Source organism: Haemaphysalis longicornis, unplaced genomic scaffold (genome assembly GCF_048455015.1).
Source record: "Haemaphysalis longicornis isolate Haplotype H1 unplaced genomic scaffold, Haemaphysalis longicornis Haplotype H1 scaffold_67, whole genome shotgun sequence".
Lineage (NCBI taxonomy): Eukaryota > Metazoa > Arthropoda > Arachnida > Ixodida > Ixodidae > Haemaphysalis > Haemaphysalis longicornis.
Window position 1 is genome coordinate 430,465 of NW_027526419.1, and position 16,456 is coordinate 446,920.

Here is a 16,456-nt window from a genome sequence, read left to right on the forward strand (position 1 = left end):
ATTCGGTCTGTATAAGCACCAGGTGTGTGTCACAGGCCAGCGTCGCGGAACCGGCGTATGATGGAGCCAATTGTAGTTACACTGGCCTGAATTTACTAGCAGTGTCTCCGTAACCACCAGTTCCTCAGATGTTCATGCAACGGGTATACACTACAATGTAAATCAGTTTTGTGCGCTTACATATTCAGCACAGCAGTCGTACCTGACAGCACGCCAGTTATGTTTGCCAATATTATACCTCTGATACTGACCACCACCATTTACAAGCCAGTCTGTGCTAATTCTGAGAATATTCAACAAAAGTACGATGGAAAATGCATAATTATACTCGGGGATCAGCACATGACAGAGTCGTCTTGTCGTGAGGTGAGCGCCCGCAAACATTCATCTGCTACATATATCCTCTGCGAGCAGCGCGGACACGGGCTTAGAATATAATCCGCGTCCGCGACTAAATGCTTCTTCGAAATATCGTCATATGGCACAGGGAGCCTGTAGAATAAAGTAGAAACGGAAATCAAAGGGCCTTATCACATGCCACACTCTTCCAACGACCCCTTTCATCGCTTGTTGAACAACCTACTCTGTATACTTTCAAAAATGCGTCCGCCGTACGATCAGCTGTTCATTGAAGTCAAAAAACAAAAGGACAGTGAACGCGAGATTTGTGTGTGTGATTACTAAAACGTTCATTGCTTGATTCCGCTCCGCATTTGTACACAGCGTCCCCCCCAACCCCATGTTTTGCGAAATGCATTTCGCGTATAGTTGGTCTAGTGAAGCCTACCTGGCTTAAGTTTCGACGAACGTCTTTAGCATGTCAGAAGCTGCACTGTTGTTTTTTTTTTTCATTTCCGTTATAGCTATTATGTTTCTTAATACCGCACTTGCACAGCATTTATTTTTCCGTGGTTTCATTAACTTGCCTTGGTTCTTGCAATATGGCGTGTGTGGGCACATATTTAACGACGCACAGGCTTGGAATATACTTAACATTTTCGCATGGTTTATATTCTTATAAAAGGCATAAGTTATTGTCCGGGATTGGGTAATCACATCCCCGAAACATATTTTTCTGCGATGTATATATTCCCAACGAAGCCGCATTCGTTGTCCATGCTGCAAAATGAAGCCAACTGCTCATTGTGCCAGTATCAGGTCTAAACGAGGAGGCAGTAGAATTCATTTGTGCCTGATGTTTTGGAGGTGACATGGGTGATATGTTGCTGCCGTGTCAACCGCGTCCCCGGGTAGCTCTTGCTGGCGATCGCGTACTCTACGAAGACGCAGCTGCTTTTTAAGTGACCTAAACGTACTCTTTGCCTATAGACGTCACCATAACAGTGTTTTTTAAGAGGCACGGAAAGGCGAAAAGAAGCTAAACAGAACCAAAACACTGCACGAGCCCCTATCAGCCACGCAGCGCAAATCCCGTCAACGCCGCGGAGAAGCGGCGGCAGGCGGCGCAGCGATCGCGAAGCTCGAGGCGTATATGAGAAAAATGAATGCCCAACTGCCTCCCCAAGCTCCAAGAGGTCACAGAGAGTCCACAACTGGTAATCCAAAAACCCCACCCTCTGAACGTCAAAATTTGCACCCAACGTTTGACAGGGGGTCACAACAAGCTTCTTGAGCCCGGTATTGCGAAACATAAGGGTGCCGTGTTCCTAGTTCTATTGTTCTAAAGAAACCAAGATAAAATAGCATAAAGTCATGCTGTTACAAGTTTAAATGCCACAGGTGCACTTTCTTTAACACAACATGCCATTTTTTTGCTTTCAAAGGGCGATTTTAAAAAACGAATGTAAGAAAAGCATCTCACATTAGCCTTGAATATTCCAGTAGAGACGTGCGGAACACATGCTGTGTTGCCACTGCTTTGCCACCAAGTTACGCCATTCTTTTCATTACACTTAGCACTGAACTAGGGCTTCATACAATGTCTTGAAACATTTCTTCCCACACTATAGCCTTCCAATGAACTTTCGTGAGATACCTTGCCCTGCATTTTCCTTTTTTTTTTTTTTTTTTTTACTTTTGCATATTCTTGGGCCTGAGGCGCTGTGCCTTTATTTAAGCCATTGTAAAACGTCTTCGAACTTCAGGGAAAACATATCGAAGCTATCCCCTCTGGAACACATGTAGTGTAAAGGACATTTTAAAGAATCAAAAATGTAGGAATCGAATTTCCCGCTCCCTTTTCCTACACTCTGGACAGTTTGTTCACAACGAAGTGCTCGCTTTATTCCGTGAGAGAGGCAGAAAAACACGAACGAACAGGAGAAAATAAAGAAGTGCGCCCTCACCAGGAGTGGGTGCTCCCCTGTATGGTGAATGGAGCTTTGCGTTTGCTGCAACGAAGGAGCGGAAAAGCATGCAACACTTACAACGGTGAAACAAGGACGGAGTCATGCAACGTAAGCACCACTCAACTGCCTTGGTTGCAATTTCTGCACCCCGCCACTTCAAACACTACGAACATTATAAAACAACATGAAAGGATAGAGCGGCCTTTCAATCGCTTTCTGCAACCCAGCTAACACAACACTGCAAGCATTGTGCGGGTGTTTGTTAATGAATGAAATGACAACTTCTGACTTATCGGCCAGTGGTATTTTATCCTCTTCTTCGCCGCCACAGCATAGCACAGTAGAATAATGACAGCACTCCACATTCAGAACAGGGACTCCCACACATGACACACCAAAAAAACCCTTAACAAAAGCCCTTAGCCCTTAGTGCAGGCAGGGACGAAACATATCACGCTAAAAAACTACAAATTCAGAAGTGACAATCTCAGCTTCTTTGAAGCCATTGGCTGCGGGAAGCCATTCGTTCTGGCTTTGGCCATCGGCTCCCCTCTATCAATCTTCTGTGCTGGAAATAAGATTCGCTTCCCACAGCGAATAGCTTCAGGAAGCAACCGGCTTCGGCTTTGGCCGTCGGCTTGGCTGTATTGAGCTGTGAAGCTTGACCTACCGTGGGGAACATTGGCAGGTAGTGGACGACGATGTCCTTCAGCTTCCGTTCAATGTAGGCGTCGGTCTGTGGGCTCAGGGTCAGAAGACCGCACACGAACTGCACGGTTGAACGCAGGGAGAGAGTAAAAGAGCATGCCAAATATTGCGGGGCGAACAACACTTAGCAAAGTGTACTGTTGGGAGAGTTGGTAGGTTGTATTATTTTAAATAGTCAGAAAGGATGGTGGAACAATGCCGGGACTGATCACATATTAAACAGTGAACAGATTGAGCAAGTAATGAACAGTAAACACTAAATAAACCAATATTGAATTATGAAAAGTGATTAAAAAAAATGAAGGAAGCTCACACTAAGGCGTAAGACTTGAAGGTAGTGAAGCTGTACGCAACCTTCACGACCATCACGAAGGTTCAAGTCCGCGATTGCAGCTGATTTGCTTCTCCTTCCCTACTGCAACGACCTTTACTTCATCATTGCTGCTATAAGTGCGAGCTCCTTTCATTTTCTGGAAGTGATAATCATTGGACATCACCTTGGAATGGCGTACGCTATGATGTGTCTTTCTCGTTCCGAGCAAGTGTTGCCATGATTACAGCAACGCTGGAGTTTTCTTTTTTGTTTTTTTCTTTCTTTCTTTTTTTTTGGCTAATCCTGGCCAATCTCTTTAAGCGATTATGCTTGGCTTGAAAAACGTGCACAGGAGATGCTGGGCGGTTGTCGCCAGGCACGCACATATGAGTGCTGGGCATTTTCTTTGTTTTGTTAACTGCTGGACGGAGCGCGCGCTCGCCAGTTTTTTGGAATTTTTAAGTGCGATGCACTTCTTAAGCGACCCTGAACCTGCGTCCACCGGCGATGTCCGCATAGCATACCCACGTGGGGGATTGGCCAGGAATCTCCTCGTCTTCCTTGGCAACGGGGGGAGATGGGCGCGCGCTGCCTGGCCGCTGACATGGCACATACCCACGTGGGGGATTGGCCAGGAATCGGGCGTGAGAAGGGCTAATGCACCCGCTTAAAGGAGTACTGACACGAAATTTCAAAGCTGAGATCCGCTCTAGCAATCAAGTACAACGACAACACAAATAGGTGTGTGTGAATAAATGCATTTGTAGTTGTGTGTGTGTGTGTGATCTCTCTTTCGCGAACATTACCGAACCGCGCAAATTCAACTCGTGCATTCGCACTTTCACAATCTTCCGCTCGGGGAAATGCGGGGAATTTTTAACTGCAGACAAGAAAAATTACGATTTGCTAAAGAGCTTCGCTGCTAAAAACTTCCAATCTTGTTGGTCGTATGGTCGCATGGCCACCAGAAAAGATGCATCAACTAAGCACGATAGCGAACAATATGTGATATGCATGATTACCTACCCAGTTCCAGTGTCCCCGTCGTTTTTCACAGCACGGCTCAGAAAAACGGTGATTAGTAGCACGTACTGCTTCAAACTATTACAATTCCTCTGCTATGCAAACAGGCCACCTGCAGTGCTACCTAGTGCCGCTATTTTAAGTGACAAGAGATGTCTTCCGCCGGGAAATAATGCCGCGTGCCTGGCTTGCACGGTGGAGAATTAATGTATTTGTCTGAAGACATTCGTATGAGCTGCGACAGTCAACAAATTTTGCTCTTCAGTCATTCACTTTTAAAACTATTTCACTTCCCTTTCTCTGCGAAAAAAATTTGCGTCTAACAGACTTTCGCGGCTCAAACACGAGCACGTTACCATCAATGTCACGGCAAGAATCGTCAATCCAAATTTCACTGGTGAAGTCTGTTTGTTCCTGGCTATGCTGTACAGCGAAGGAAATGCAAATTTGCTACCGACCACCCCGGCCGGGGGGAAGGGACACCACCAAGCTGCCTCCTTCCCAGCTCACCAGAGGCAGGTGCTGTTTGATGGCGGCCAGCTGGGCCTGGGGGATTAGCTTCCCTGCGTACAGTGCACTGGGCAGCACGAGGGAGTCCAGCAGCTTCGGCAGCAGGCAATCCGCCATCCCCTGCAAGGGTACACAGCAGTAACTTTGGTTGACACGCCCTTGCTATTTTTCGCCACACAGCAACCGATACACAACAGCTACGAGGAGATGCAAGACTGTGAACTAATCATGTTTGCGAGAATTCCGAGACAGCGGTTGCTAGTCGAAGCCGTAGTCACGAATGCGGAAAAGCAAACTGCAGAGAGAGAGAGAGAGAGAGAGAGAGAGTAACTTTAATGAAAACCAGCGATGTTAGCCGAGTCGTCGGGCTGGCTTGCTACGCTAGATGAGAGAAGAAAAACAAAAAGAAAAAAAAAAGAAAAAAAAATGTGAAAACGAAATGATGTCATTTGATGCGGCCAAAATTTTCAATCACAAAACTCTGTCCAGTTCTGTGCTACGAAGAAACTCCAAAAGAGCTTTGATTGCACGCGCAGCCTGACCATGGAACTGTTGTGCTTTTTTACCGCACAGGCTCAGTTGACATCTCACTCGGTTTCTACCGATATACGGCGAGACAAACGTGGGTCTCTGAGGCTTTTCGATTCAGTCTCAAACTCACCGCAGATAGTCTGCAGGTAGTCCAAGGATTTCCCACACCACAGAAATATAGTATGTGAAATATAGTATGTGTGTTGTAGAATCATGTGTGAGTCAGCCATGAAACGTTTGTCCCATTGATGTTATTTTCATTTGTTATGCTCTTTTTTCTCTATTGAACATGCCTTCCTTTTTCCTCTCCTTTCCTTTGCTTCTTCGGTGCACCACACTGAAGGCATCAATCCAAATCGTCAATCCAAATTTTACTGCTAAGTCTCTTTGTTCCTGGCTATGCTGTACAGCAACGAAAATGTAAATTCACTACCAACCACCCCTGCCAAAGGGGGGGCACTTATCCTAACAAACAAACAAAAAATAAATAAGTAAACAAACAAACAAACAAATATACAAGGGTTGCATCACTTCTGAGTGAGTCCACGATACACGACTGACAGCTGAAGAGCCACTCTGTTGTCATCAAGTCACCGTTCAACCAGAGTAATTCTGACGAGCAGTTAGCACCAGTGATATCAAGAGAGCTCCTCACCTCATTAGGCAAGTGCAGCCATTCAAAGTTTGGCTGATTAAAAATACTGCTTTGTCCCGACGACAACGATACCAATTTTTATCGTAAACTTTAACAAATAATCGCGATATTAAAGAAAAGATAGCCACTTTCTGGCAACGCCTCGATGATGTCACAGAATCTTGTTTGTGTGGTTGGTAGCTGCCAAAAAGCATGACTGGGCAATTGTGCTGGGGGCCTCTACATCTGTCTGACTGTATCACCTGAATGCCAACCTGCCGCTTTCGATTGTATCACTTGAATGATGATCTGCATCTAACACACTCATAACTGTTATTTGAGTGCTGACATCTACTGCATAACTCCTCCCTATATTAAGTCACTGTAGCACGAAACTTGGGGTTTTCCAATATTTCTTGCATTTTTTGTTTGGTGTAAGTACACCCTTTGTATAAATTTTCTAGGCCAATCGTAAGCCTTCTTGAGCACAAAGAATTAGCTTCCCCTTTAAATCAGACAAAATTACTTCATGACAGTAAGAAAGAAAGGCCCTTTCTCTACCTTTCCAGCACAAAATGTTTAAGCCTCGCTCGGGGCATAAGCTTGCACATTGATTTTTTTGTGGCCTGTGCATTTTCAACTTGGCCTAGAAAATTTTGACAAAGACTGTACATATATGTGGGCAAATTTAGACTTCAAGCCAGGCATACAAGGAAGCAGACAATATTCTAAAACAAACGAAGGTCTTCTTCCTGCCAATACATTAGTGGGAGGCTTTCACGCAGTCTTGGGCAGTAGCTAGTTACTAGTAACACGTTACCGGTAGCTAGTTACTTTTTTCAGTAACTTGTGACTGTAACACTGTCACTTTTTTGCACAGTTTCTGTGATAGGAAATGCCGTTACAGTTACTTTAACAAAAAACTCATTTTCGGACTTTCTTTTTTTCTGTATCCTCTTCTGCTTTCACCTTTCCACACCATTAAGGTCGAAATTAAAGATGTTTATCCGCTCTCTCCCTTTCCACAACACGGCTCCCTTCGCAGTTTAGGAGAGAAGGTTGTTAAAATGATTATTTTTCCTCGCAGAAGACCAAGGTAAGACGTCGGTCCGTACGGGGGATTTCTTAAAATTATTTCCTATCCCATGAGTTGAGTGGAAGCAAGAAAAAAAACAGAAACCTGCAATTAGATCTCCACTGAACACGAAGTTGGCCTACCCTTGTAAAGAAAGACCATGGCAGAGGGGCCCACTGAGAACTGGGCACCCATAACGAAACGAAGGGTGAATCAACAAAATAGTTGATGGAACAAAATAGTACCTACACAACGATTGTTGGTGTTGGGCTTGAGTGTGCTTCCTTTTAGGTTCCCTTAGTCTAGGTTTTACCACATGCAATTTTGTCTTTCCGCATGGCTTTGTACATTTCTATTAAATAAACTCTTATTATTTGGTTTGTTATCTATTACTTTGTTTTATATAGCAGCAAAAAAGTAACGGCACTACTTTTTTGCAGTAACTGTAACTGTAACAGAGTTACATTTTGTAGCGTAAGCTACACTGGCCGAGGTTGAGCAATTTCGCGTGGGCCGTAAAGGGCCGTACTGCGCAAGTGCGAAGAGCACGAGATTGGATTGGATTGGCTTGGCTTGGACTGGGTTTGGATTGGATTGGATTATATTTGATTGTATTGGAAATCCAATCTAATTGTAGTTTGGGTGTGTAGCAAATTGGGTCTCCACATTTGCCAGTCTGCGCATTCCAGAGGAGTGACGTCATAGCCGCGGCAGATGCACTGGCACCGGCGCATGCCCAGCTGTGCGCCTCCGTTGCACAGTAGCCAAGTCTGACGGTGCGCCGGAGCCGCTTGATAGCCGTTTCGCGTGGCTCCTGCAGAGCCGTGCTGCACATGTGCGAGGAGCAGTGACTAGACTGCACTGGATTGGATTTGAAATCGTTTTAGCAGCAGTGAACATAATAATCAGCTAATCCTAGACAACCCGGAAAGCTAAAAATAACCAGCTGAACCTTAGCTCACGCTACGTATATCCTGGCATAGCTGAGCTAAGCACTGCTAATTTTTTTGGCTTAGGTAACTGTAACTGTAACACTGTTACTTTTTTTTTGGTAATGTGCCCATGACAGCTTTCACATCTACGTACACACTCCATATCATACACTGCCTTGACCACCACTCCGCAAAAACAAGCACAAGAGGGAAGGCCTCGCGACTCATCGCTAAGGGTAAAAGTACCACCCATACTCACCCTCGTGTACAAAAGGCCCGCACACAGCCGGAACAACTGCCCGCACAGGAAGTACACGTTGGCCAGACGGGTCGAGGTGGCCGTGCCGCTCCTCAGCTGTGCAACAACCAGGGTCGCAAAGTCCCGGAGGTAGAAGGCGACGCTCTGCCTCAGCTGGGAGAGCGCAGACAGGCCGTCCATGGCCGAGACGATGTCCGCGTACTGCGCCAGGCAGTCCAGGAAGTGGACAGCCAGCTCGTCGTGGGTCAGCAGGTCGTCGTCCTTGGATGGGACAACGGCCCCCACCAGGGCGTTGTAGCGCTCAAACTCCTTGCGGCTCAGGACGATCCTGCGTGTGTGGGACACGTCATCATCATCATCACCACCACCATCCACGGCCCATTCGTGGCCTCTCCCAGTGATTTGAAGCCCCTCCTGTAACGACCTCTCCAACAGAGTTACTCAATATACGCCGGTTGTGAAATTCCCCATAGGCTCCACGCATCGAAAGAAAATTACCATCCCCCCCCTAAAGAAAGTTTAGAGAAGCGCGAAAGCTTTCTGGCATTGAAACTGCGTCAAAAATGCGTCCAATCAATCATCAAACCTTCAAAGACCCAAATCGCAAACGAAGAATGAACCGATGCGATAACTTTTCGTGCACTAAGTATATATATGCCGATACGTAGTTTAAAGATAAAGTTATGTATACTATTACACTTTTTCGTCATGACCGACACGTGTACTGTACTGTCTTATCTGGGACCGCTCTTTTTTTTTTTTGCGATTTTCAAGTGACCGTTTTGACACAATGGAAGCCCGGTTTGACGCACGTGCCGTGTCCAGAGATCTTACCAGAGCTTTTTGGTCGACCAATCGGTCTATGGGGAAATGCACTAGTTTTGTGACAGGACGCAATCGGTCCCACTAAGAAGCATTTTGCTTTTAAACCAGTCCACAGTGAGCCCCCCCCCCCCCCCCCCCCCTGTGCTGGGGGCAAACAGGGGCGAGCACAGGGCAACTTGACTAGCCTGCTCTCAATCGGGAGAAAGTTGACGAAGTAACCCAAGTGCTTGCGGCTGCTGCCGTAAGTCATAAAAGAAAAAAATGTGTAGACATATGTGAAAATGACCTAATTAAATGCTTTCTAATTTGCAAAGCAAGCTTTATTTCGTTAAGTTGTATTTCACTCCTTGTTCTTTAAAGAGCTGAAAGCTCTCTACCGTCGTCCCTTGGCCTGGAATGATTACTGAAATGTTTTCAGAAAGTTCTCACCCGAAAAAGACAAAAGGCCCCAGCCACATGCACTCCGTCTACAAATGGCTCCTTGTATATCAAACACTCTTTATCGCTCTGCAGTTCGCCCCCCGACCGATTCCTTGGTCTTGCCCTATCCTATTCACCGTCCTTTTGCAGCCACCTGTTGTCCTTCATCCGCTTACATGACTGACGAAACCACCCTTCTTTCACTTAATTTGAAGCAGAATGTCTTCTACCCACACTTCTGTTTTCTAATCTCTTATTGTTAGTTTCAACAGCGAAGCTGTTTGGCAAATCGTAATTTTTCGTGTCTGCCGTTAAAAATACCAAGAAGCTGCCGAGTGCGCGTACATAAGCGTGGGCCTCGCGGCGACCGCCCGGCAGTTAACAAAACCAAGAAAATGCCTAGCGCTCGTGTGTGCGTGACTCACGACGACGACTGTGCACGTTTGTCAAGCCAAGCATACCACTTAGGGAGACTGGCAAAAATTGACCCCCCCCCCCCCCCCCTTTAAAAAAATAAAAAATCCCTCCAGCGTTAGTTGTAATCGTGGCAACTGCTTGGAACGAGAAAGACACGTCATAGCGTACGACCCTCCAAGGTGATGTCCAATGATTATCACTTTAAAAAAAATGAAGGAAGCTCACACTTATCCCAACAGTGATGGAGTAAAGGTTGTTGTGGCAGTGAGAAAGAAGCAAACCAGCTGCAATCATGGACTTAAACCTAGTACGTGACGGTCGTGAAGCTGGCGTGCAGCTTCGCTAGCTTCAAGTCTTACGCGTTAGTGTGAGCTCCCTTCATTTTTTTTTACTCACGTGTTTTTGCACTGCCCTTCAAATCTGGCAGCGAGCATCCATTGGCGAAGGCCTTTCATACCCTACTTACAACTATAAAACTGCGGAAATGGAATGTCATAGAGGGTGCGGAGGAACCCGTAAAGTTGTTCACAACAATTACGACGATGGTAATACGGATTCCACAACGTAACAGCCGGCACTGCATTCTAAGGGAACAGCAGCCCAGTAAGCGGCTGGCAGAGCCATCTCACCGCGAGAGGCGTGTCATCTCGGCGCAGGGGGGCTCCACCGCGACGCAGCAGCGCAGCCAGGACTGCACGATCCGGGCTTCAGCGTTGGCCGCACGTGTTTCAATCTCGCTCGACACCTGGTCGTCTTCCAGCAGCAGGCAGAGGAAGCGCCCAGATGCACTGCACCACACCGCACCCACGTCATACGTTAACCCCATAATTGGGGGTGTTGTCGAGAGATGGAACACTTGTTTGTTTGCATGTTTGTTTATTGATCACCACCAGCCTGTGTACACCCACTGCAGGGCAAAGGCCTCTCCCATGGATTTCCAACTATCCCGGGCCTGTGCTAACTGCGACCAATTTATCCCCGCAAACTTCTTGATCTCATCTGCCCACCTACATTTCTGCTGCCCCCTGCCACGCTTGCCTTCTCTAGAGATCCACTGTTACCCTTGATGACCAACAGTTATCCTGCCTTTGCATTACATGCCCTGCCCACGTCCATTTCTTCTTATTTCTACTAATGTGTCCTTAACACGCGTTTGTTCCCTGACCCACTCTGCTCTCTTCTTGACCCTTAATGTTACACCTATCATCTTCCGTTCCATTGCTCGCTGAGTCGTCCTCAATTTACCTAAGTTGAACCCTTTTAATGACCCCCCAAGTTTCTGCCCCGTAGGTGAGTACCGGTAATATGCAGCTGTCATAAACTTTCTTCTTTAGGGACAATGGTACATGACAAAGGAGATGCTGACACCAGGTTGCGAGCAGGCTTGCTCCTTATCACGTTAGTTGTAAGGTTCCCGTGAAGTGACTGCAAAGTTCTGAGTTAGACAGCGTCTTAGAGAGGATAACAAACTACACAAAATTGCACACAAGGTACTAAGCACAACACTTGGTCCCTTGTACCAAGTAAGTGAATTACAGAAATGGCACGGAGTGAGTTCGTATAGAAACAGCGATAGTGCACAAATAGATGCAAAGTATGCATGACATAAGACAATAAATAATATGCCTTAACGACGTAAAGAGATTGCACAACGAAAAACATTTGTTGCACGTTTAGTGGGGAAGGGGAGTAAGGAAGAGTGAAACCAAACGAACTGTTAAAGGTGTTGTGCCACCAAATTTGTTGTTTGTGCATTCTTTGTTGCAAACGCTTTATATTTCTTTAGAAAGCATGATACATGCTCTCACATGCACATATTCTGAGTAAAAAATTTATTATTGCACGATTTATGTGAACAGGATTCGGTTTGTTTCTGGGCGCCCATTCAAGCAGTGACGTCACAGTGTTGCGAGGAGGCTCTGCCACGTGTGTCTACCATGCGGCGCTGCGGTACGCTGCGACTTTACTGCGGCGTCTGCTCCCGCACACACGTGCTTCACCACGGAAGTAAACACGCCGGCTCGTCATGTCAAGCCGCGACAGCGCCGACATGGGCTCTTTGTCTGCATCCTCGGATGCAGACAAATGAAAGCCATGGATATGCAAGCAAACCATAAAAATGTAACCGCTCAAAAAAAAAAAAAGGTCTTTGTCACGAATTGAATTTGCAACGTTGACCGCCGAGCGGGCGTGACGTGCGAGACCACTGCGCCACCGCACAAATGAGGCTCCGGCTGCGAAGTAGCCGGTGTACTAGATGGAGGCCCATCCTTTGAGTCGTACGTCGGCGTTTACTAGCTAGTTTACAGAATTCCTGGCTGGTAAACTGAAATTTCTTGAATAGCACTTGCGCAGCAAAGTTCTGCGAAGCTCCTGCAATAGCTTATCGCCATCAACTGTGCTCCTTCGCGAAAGCGCTCGCGAAAATGAGTGGGCCCGGCTGCGACTGCGATTTTGCACTGTAGGAATAGTGCTTGTTGTAATTTGGTTTTACGTTTTACGTTAAAAACCTTCGCCGATATTGATCTCTTATTACCCAAATTACCCTACGTAACTCTTCTTCTGCACGAAACTGACCTTATATTTACTACAGGCGAGCCGATCGCACGTGCATATGCAGTTTGCAGCTCCGGGTTAGCGGCGTCGCCGAAGAGCACGGCCGAAGCGCCGAACGCCAAAATACGGATCGCATTAGCGCTAGTGTTGAGCTGTATGAGCTTCATGGACCTTAGTGAGTTTATTACACTCCAGAAACTAACAAAATAGCGCTGCATTCATTGCGGCACGAATGTTGTCGGGGCGCAGTTTTCGCTTCTCGGTCGATTCCCGACGACGCGTCGGGCAAACAGTCGGGCGACCGGTTTTGTTGGCGTCTTCGGTCGGCGAGTCAGTCACACTACGGCGACTTTCCATCGGCCGACGTGTTTGTGTCGCCGTCGGCGTGTGACAACACGGTCTTGCAATTCGGCAGCTGACCGATGGTTTGGCGACTTGTCTGCGTCGCCATCGCGTCGGCCTAGTGTGTCTGATACGACCAAGCGACCCAACAAACTGTGGTAACTGGAGTTCACATTGACGTCGCTCGAGTCGCTAACGTGGTTCTTCGAAAAAATATTCTGCGCTCCCTTATTTGAAATAACTGACCCAATTAGAAAACAAGTACACATACCCGTCAACAAAACCCTTCCCATGAAACCTAGGTGAATGAAACACAAAACCCACCTGGGGTGTGTGTGAGGTGAACAGCCAAAGTGGTCGAAGAGGCTCACAAAGCTGGCCTTCACTGGTCCTGATTGCGGTGGTGGCCTGGGGAAAAAAGCACCAAAACATACCCGCAACAATGGCTGCTCACTTGCAAAGGAGAGCGTCAAATCTTGCGACTGGGCACCAAATGCAACGAGGAATACTGCAACAATGGCTCAACATCGTGTCCGGTTGTTCCCTTCAATGCGCTTCAGTGGGACCCTTCGAGTATCCATCTCAGACTCAGTGCAGACACCCCGCGAAGCAATGTGACATTTGTTTTAAGTGCAGAGCACTTTAGGGGCTTGCCTTGTCGTCGTGGCTCGCTCGCTGCACCCACGTAGAGCCACACGGCGTTTGGTTGTCGCGGCGTAACCCAGAGGCTTCAAGAGCTAAGTAGTTTATACAGTCCTAAGCGTTCGAAACTTGTGAACCACTGGCACTTGTCATACATCTCCTCGTTGTTTAGCACAAAGAAAACTGTTTGGTGTGAAGGTACATTTGAGGCAAAATATACGTAATTAGCCGGCAGCGCCACTGTTCATTTAGTTCGGAACGCTCGTCGGGTTGGTTTTTACGATAGTAAGCGAAAAAAAGTGGCAGTGCAACGCTGGCACATGCGGGAGGAAAAGCGAGCACAAAAATAACGGAACTCCCGCTGGTGCAGTGTCAGGCAAGGGGCGTGCAAGCACTGCGAAGGCGGGAAATTTGAAATGCATTGGACAAACGTCTGTTTAATTCATCAGGAAAGGAATGAGACAGGGCGAAGAGCGTGATGGGTCGTAAGAGTGAGCGGATAACGGTGCCACAGCCCATTATGGCGAATCCCTGCTCTGCACTTCCGACAGCTTTCGCGTTGAGCGGAACGGCTTTAATATTTTCACATATATCTCTACGGGGTGAGGTATCCTTGGACTGAGGCATGTTTCCTAGCACAAAAAAAGGCCCAAACAGAGAAGAACCACACAGACAACACAGACACTTCTTCTTATCCTTCTCCCACGTTCTTCTCCACTTACTGTACTTCACGATTCTAACAAGCACCTATCTTCGCTACAAGTAGCCTTCAAATTTGTGCACGCGTTACAACCGGACTCAAGACCAAAACTGGCTTACAAGCAGCCAGCCGCATTGCCAGGCACATGAACTCCTCCCAAAAAAGCCAACTCAATCCAATCCAAAACAATCCATCAACATCACTTCAGTAAATTTTGGTGGACCCATTTCTTAATGGGCATACCTTGGCCAGCTGTTGCATGTATTTCTGCTGCTGCAATTAGGACGTTTCAGTCGTTACGGCTCCGAAAAGATACCGCTATGAAACGCCCATCAAGCGCAAAGAACTTTTCCTTCCCAACAGCGAGGGGGATCGAGCGGCATCATGCATATGGGGCGTACCGGAAACATGAGTGTGTGCTTGACGTAAACAAAGCAGAGCCACATTTTAATGCATGGCTTCACCGGCTTGAAGCTTGGGCGTTTTCAGCAACTTGAAGACTTCCAGGCGGAATTCATAAATTTGCAGTGAATGAGCCAACCCTAAACGGTCAGGTCTAGAATTACGAAGTTAAAGGCACTTGAAATCCCAAATCCTTTCAATGCATTTCCCACTCCAGTTTTAACGCCTGCAGGAACTGGATAAGCGGTGCTATTGTGAAGCACAAGAGATTTTTGCTGCTACCATTGCATGCATCAAATAAAATTACCTAAAATGTCCTCTACCAGTACCATGGTTTCAGGTTACTTACATCTTATTTATACTGGTCAGCCTAAATTTAACTCAGGACACAGACAAGGACGAACGAAAAAGCACAAACGCTGACGTACTTATCTGCCCTTGTTCTTATCCTTTCATCCTTGTCTGTGTCCCGAGTTAAATTTAGGCTGACCACTAATAAGACCAATTATGATCCAACTAGCTCAGATTCTGCCTATACTTACATCTGCGCTGAAGAATCGGCATCAAATTATGTTTTTGAATTTTCCTGAGCAAACTTACCAGCACGTCACAATCGGGGGGGTGCGTTAGAATCACGCAAGTACGGGGCTCTTCTCCTGTGTTCGTGTCTTTTTTTGCACTAGGAAACATGCCTCCGTTATCTCCGCACCACCTTGCCCAACTTTCTGTTTTAATCCTCACACTGCCAACGGACTGTACTCGGTGACAACTTAAGAACGGCACCGGACGTTGCCGCTGTGCCTTATCAGCGTAGCCAGATGTTTCTCCGCGCGGCGCAAGTAGGGCGTTACTGGGAATATTTTGAAGATGGTGTGAGCCGTTCCCGTGATTTTTTGGACTTAATATGCATATAAACGACTCCAGCGACGACAAACAAACTGTGTGAGACAAGGCAGACGATATCACGCATTCATGCAAACCCCTTTCAAAACGCGCGGGCACTGACGTCACGGGTCCGGCGCTTTGGTGGAGTGATACATTACATGAGGTGGTGCCGTTCTTGAGTTGTAACCGAGTATATCTGCAGCGAGTCCAACACTGTAAATCCAAGGTCCCCAGTGTCTCTTTGAACACTGCACGTGTGGCACCCCACTCACAGGTCCAGTGCCAGCAGTGTGATGCTGACCGCCAGGTCAGTGAAGCAGGCTGGGGGTGCAGGAGCGTGGACTGGGAGCGCCAGGGCTTTGTGCAGGAACTGCAGAGTGCTCCGACAGATGGCGCCACTGAAGGCTGCGAGGTGAAACCGCACACTCAAAGGGGGCCGACAACCAGGTGGCTTTGTTCCAAGTACAGTAAAACCTCGTTACAAGAGACACTCAAGGGAACCAAAAAACGTGTCTCTTGTAACCAAGGTCTCTTGTATGCAATGTTGCTAACATGGCAAACATAGAAAAACCAACCAAACCGCCTGCATTCAAATGTCTCTTATAACCAGGTGTCTGTTGTAACACTGTCTCTTGTAACGAGGTTTTACTGTATAGGGTCTTTTCATACTTCTCAGAACTTTGACCGCTGGGAATGTAGGTAGGATGTAGTGGCTCCCTGCTGGAAATCATGGGTATTGTTCAACGTTTTCCACCCAATGTTACGTCTTGACAATGCTTGACGTTTGTTGGGGCGAAGAATAACAAGACATAGTGCGGCAGCCATGGTGTAAGAAAAGTCTATCTGAGTTGGAGCGTGTAGTTCTGTGCAGTTGGAAGGAATATTTATGAAGGACATAGGTGGAGCTAGTAGCCTACAACACACAGCCCAACAGCATTCGCAACGTGCGGTGAAAAAGGGAGGGTTGTCTCCT

At 47.0% G+C, this 16,456-nt stretch overlaps 1 protein-coding gene across 1 annotated transcript in view; it reads right to left on the bottom strand.

Annotated features, from left to right (window-relative positions):
- The window catches only part of LOC144144216 (protein MMS22-like), a 64,990-nt gene that overhangs the window by 5,459 nt on the left and 43,075 nt on the right, over positions 1-16,456 (bottom strand). The window contains exons 21-27 of the mRNA XM_077675586.1: positions 15,756-15,888; positions 13,179-13,262; positions 10,586-10,744; positions 8,295-8,622; positions 4,864-4,983; positions 2,980-3,078; positions 2,307-2,351 (exon numbers count right to left, since the gene is read on the bottom strand). Coding sequence (XP_077531712.1) covers positions 2,307-2,351; positions 2,980-3,078; positions 4,864-4,983; positions 8,295-8,622; positions 10,586-10,744; positions 13,179-13,262; positions 15,756-15,888 — 968 coding nt within the window. The remainder of the gene's footprint in view (positions 1-2,306; positions 2,352-2,979; positions 3,079-4,863; positions 4,984-8,294; positions 8,623-10,585; positions 10,745-13,178; positions 13,263-15,755; positions 15,889-16,456) is intronic.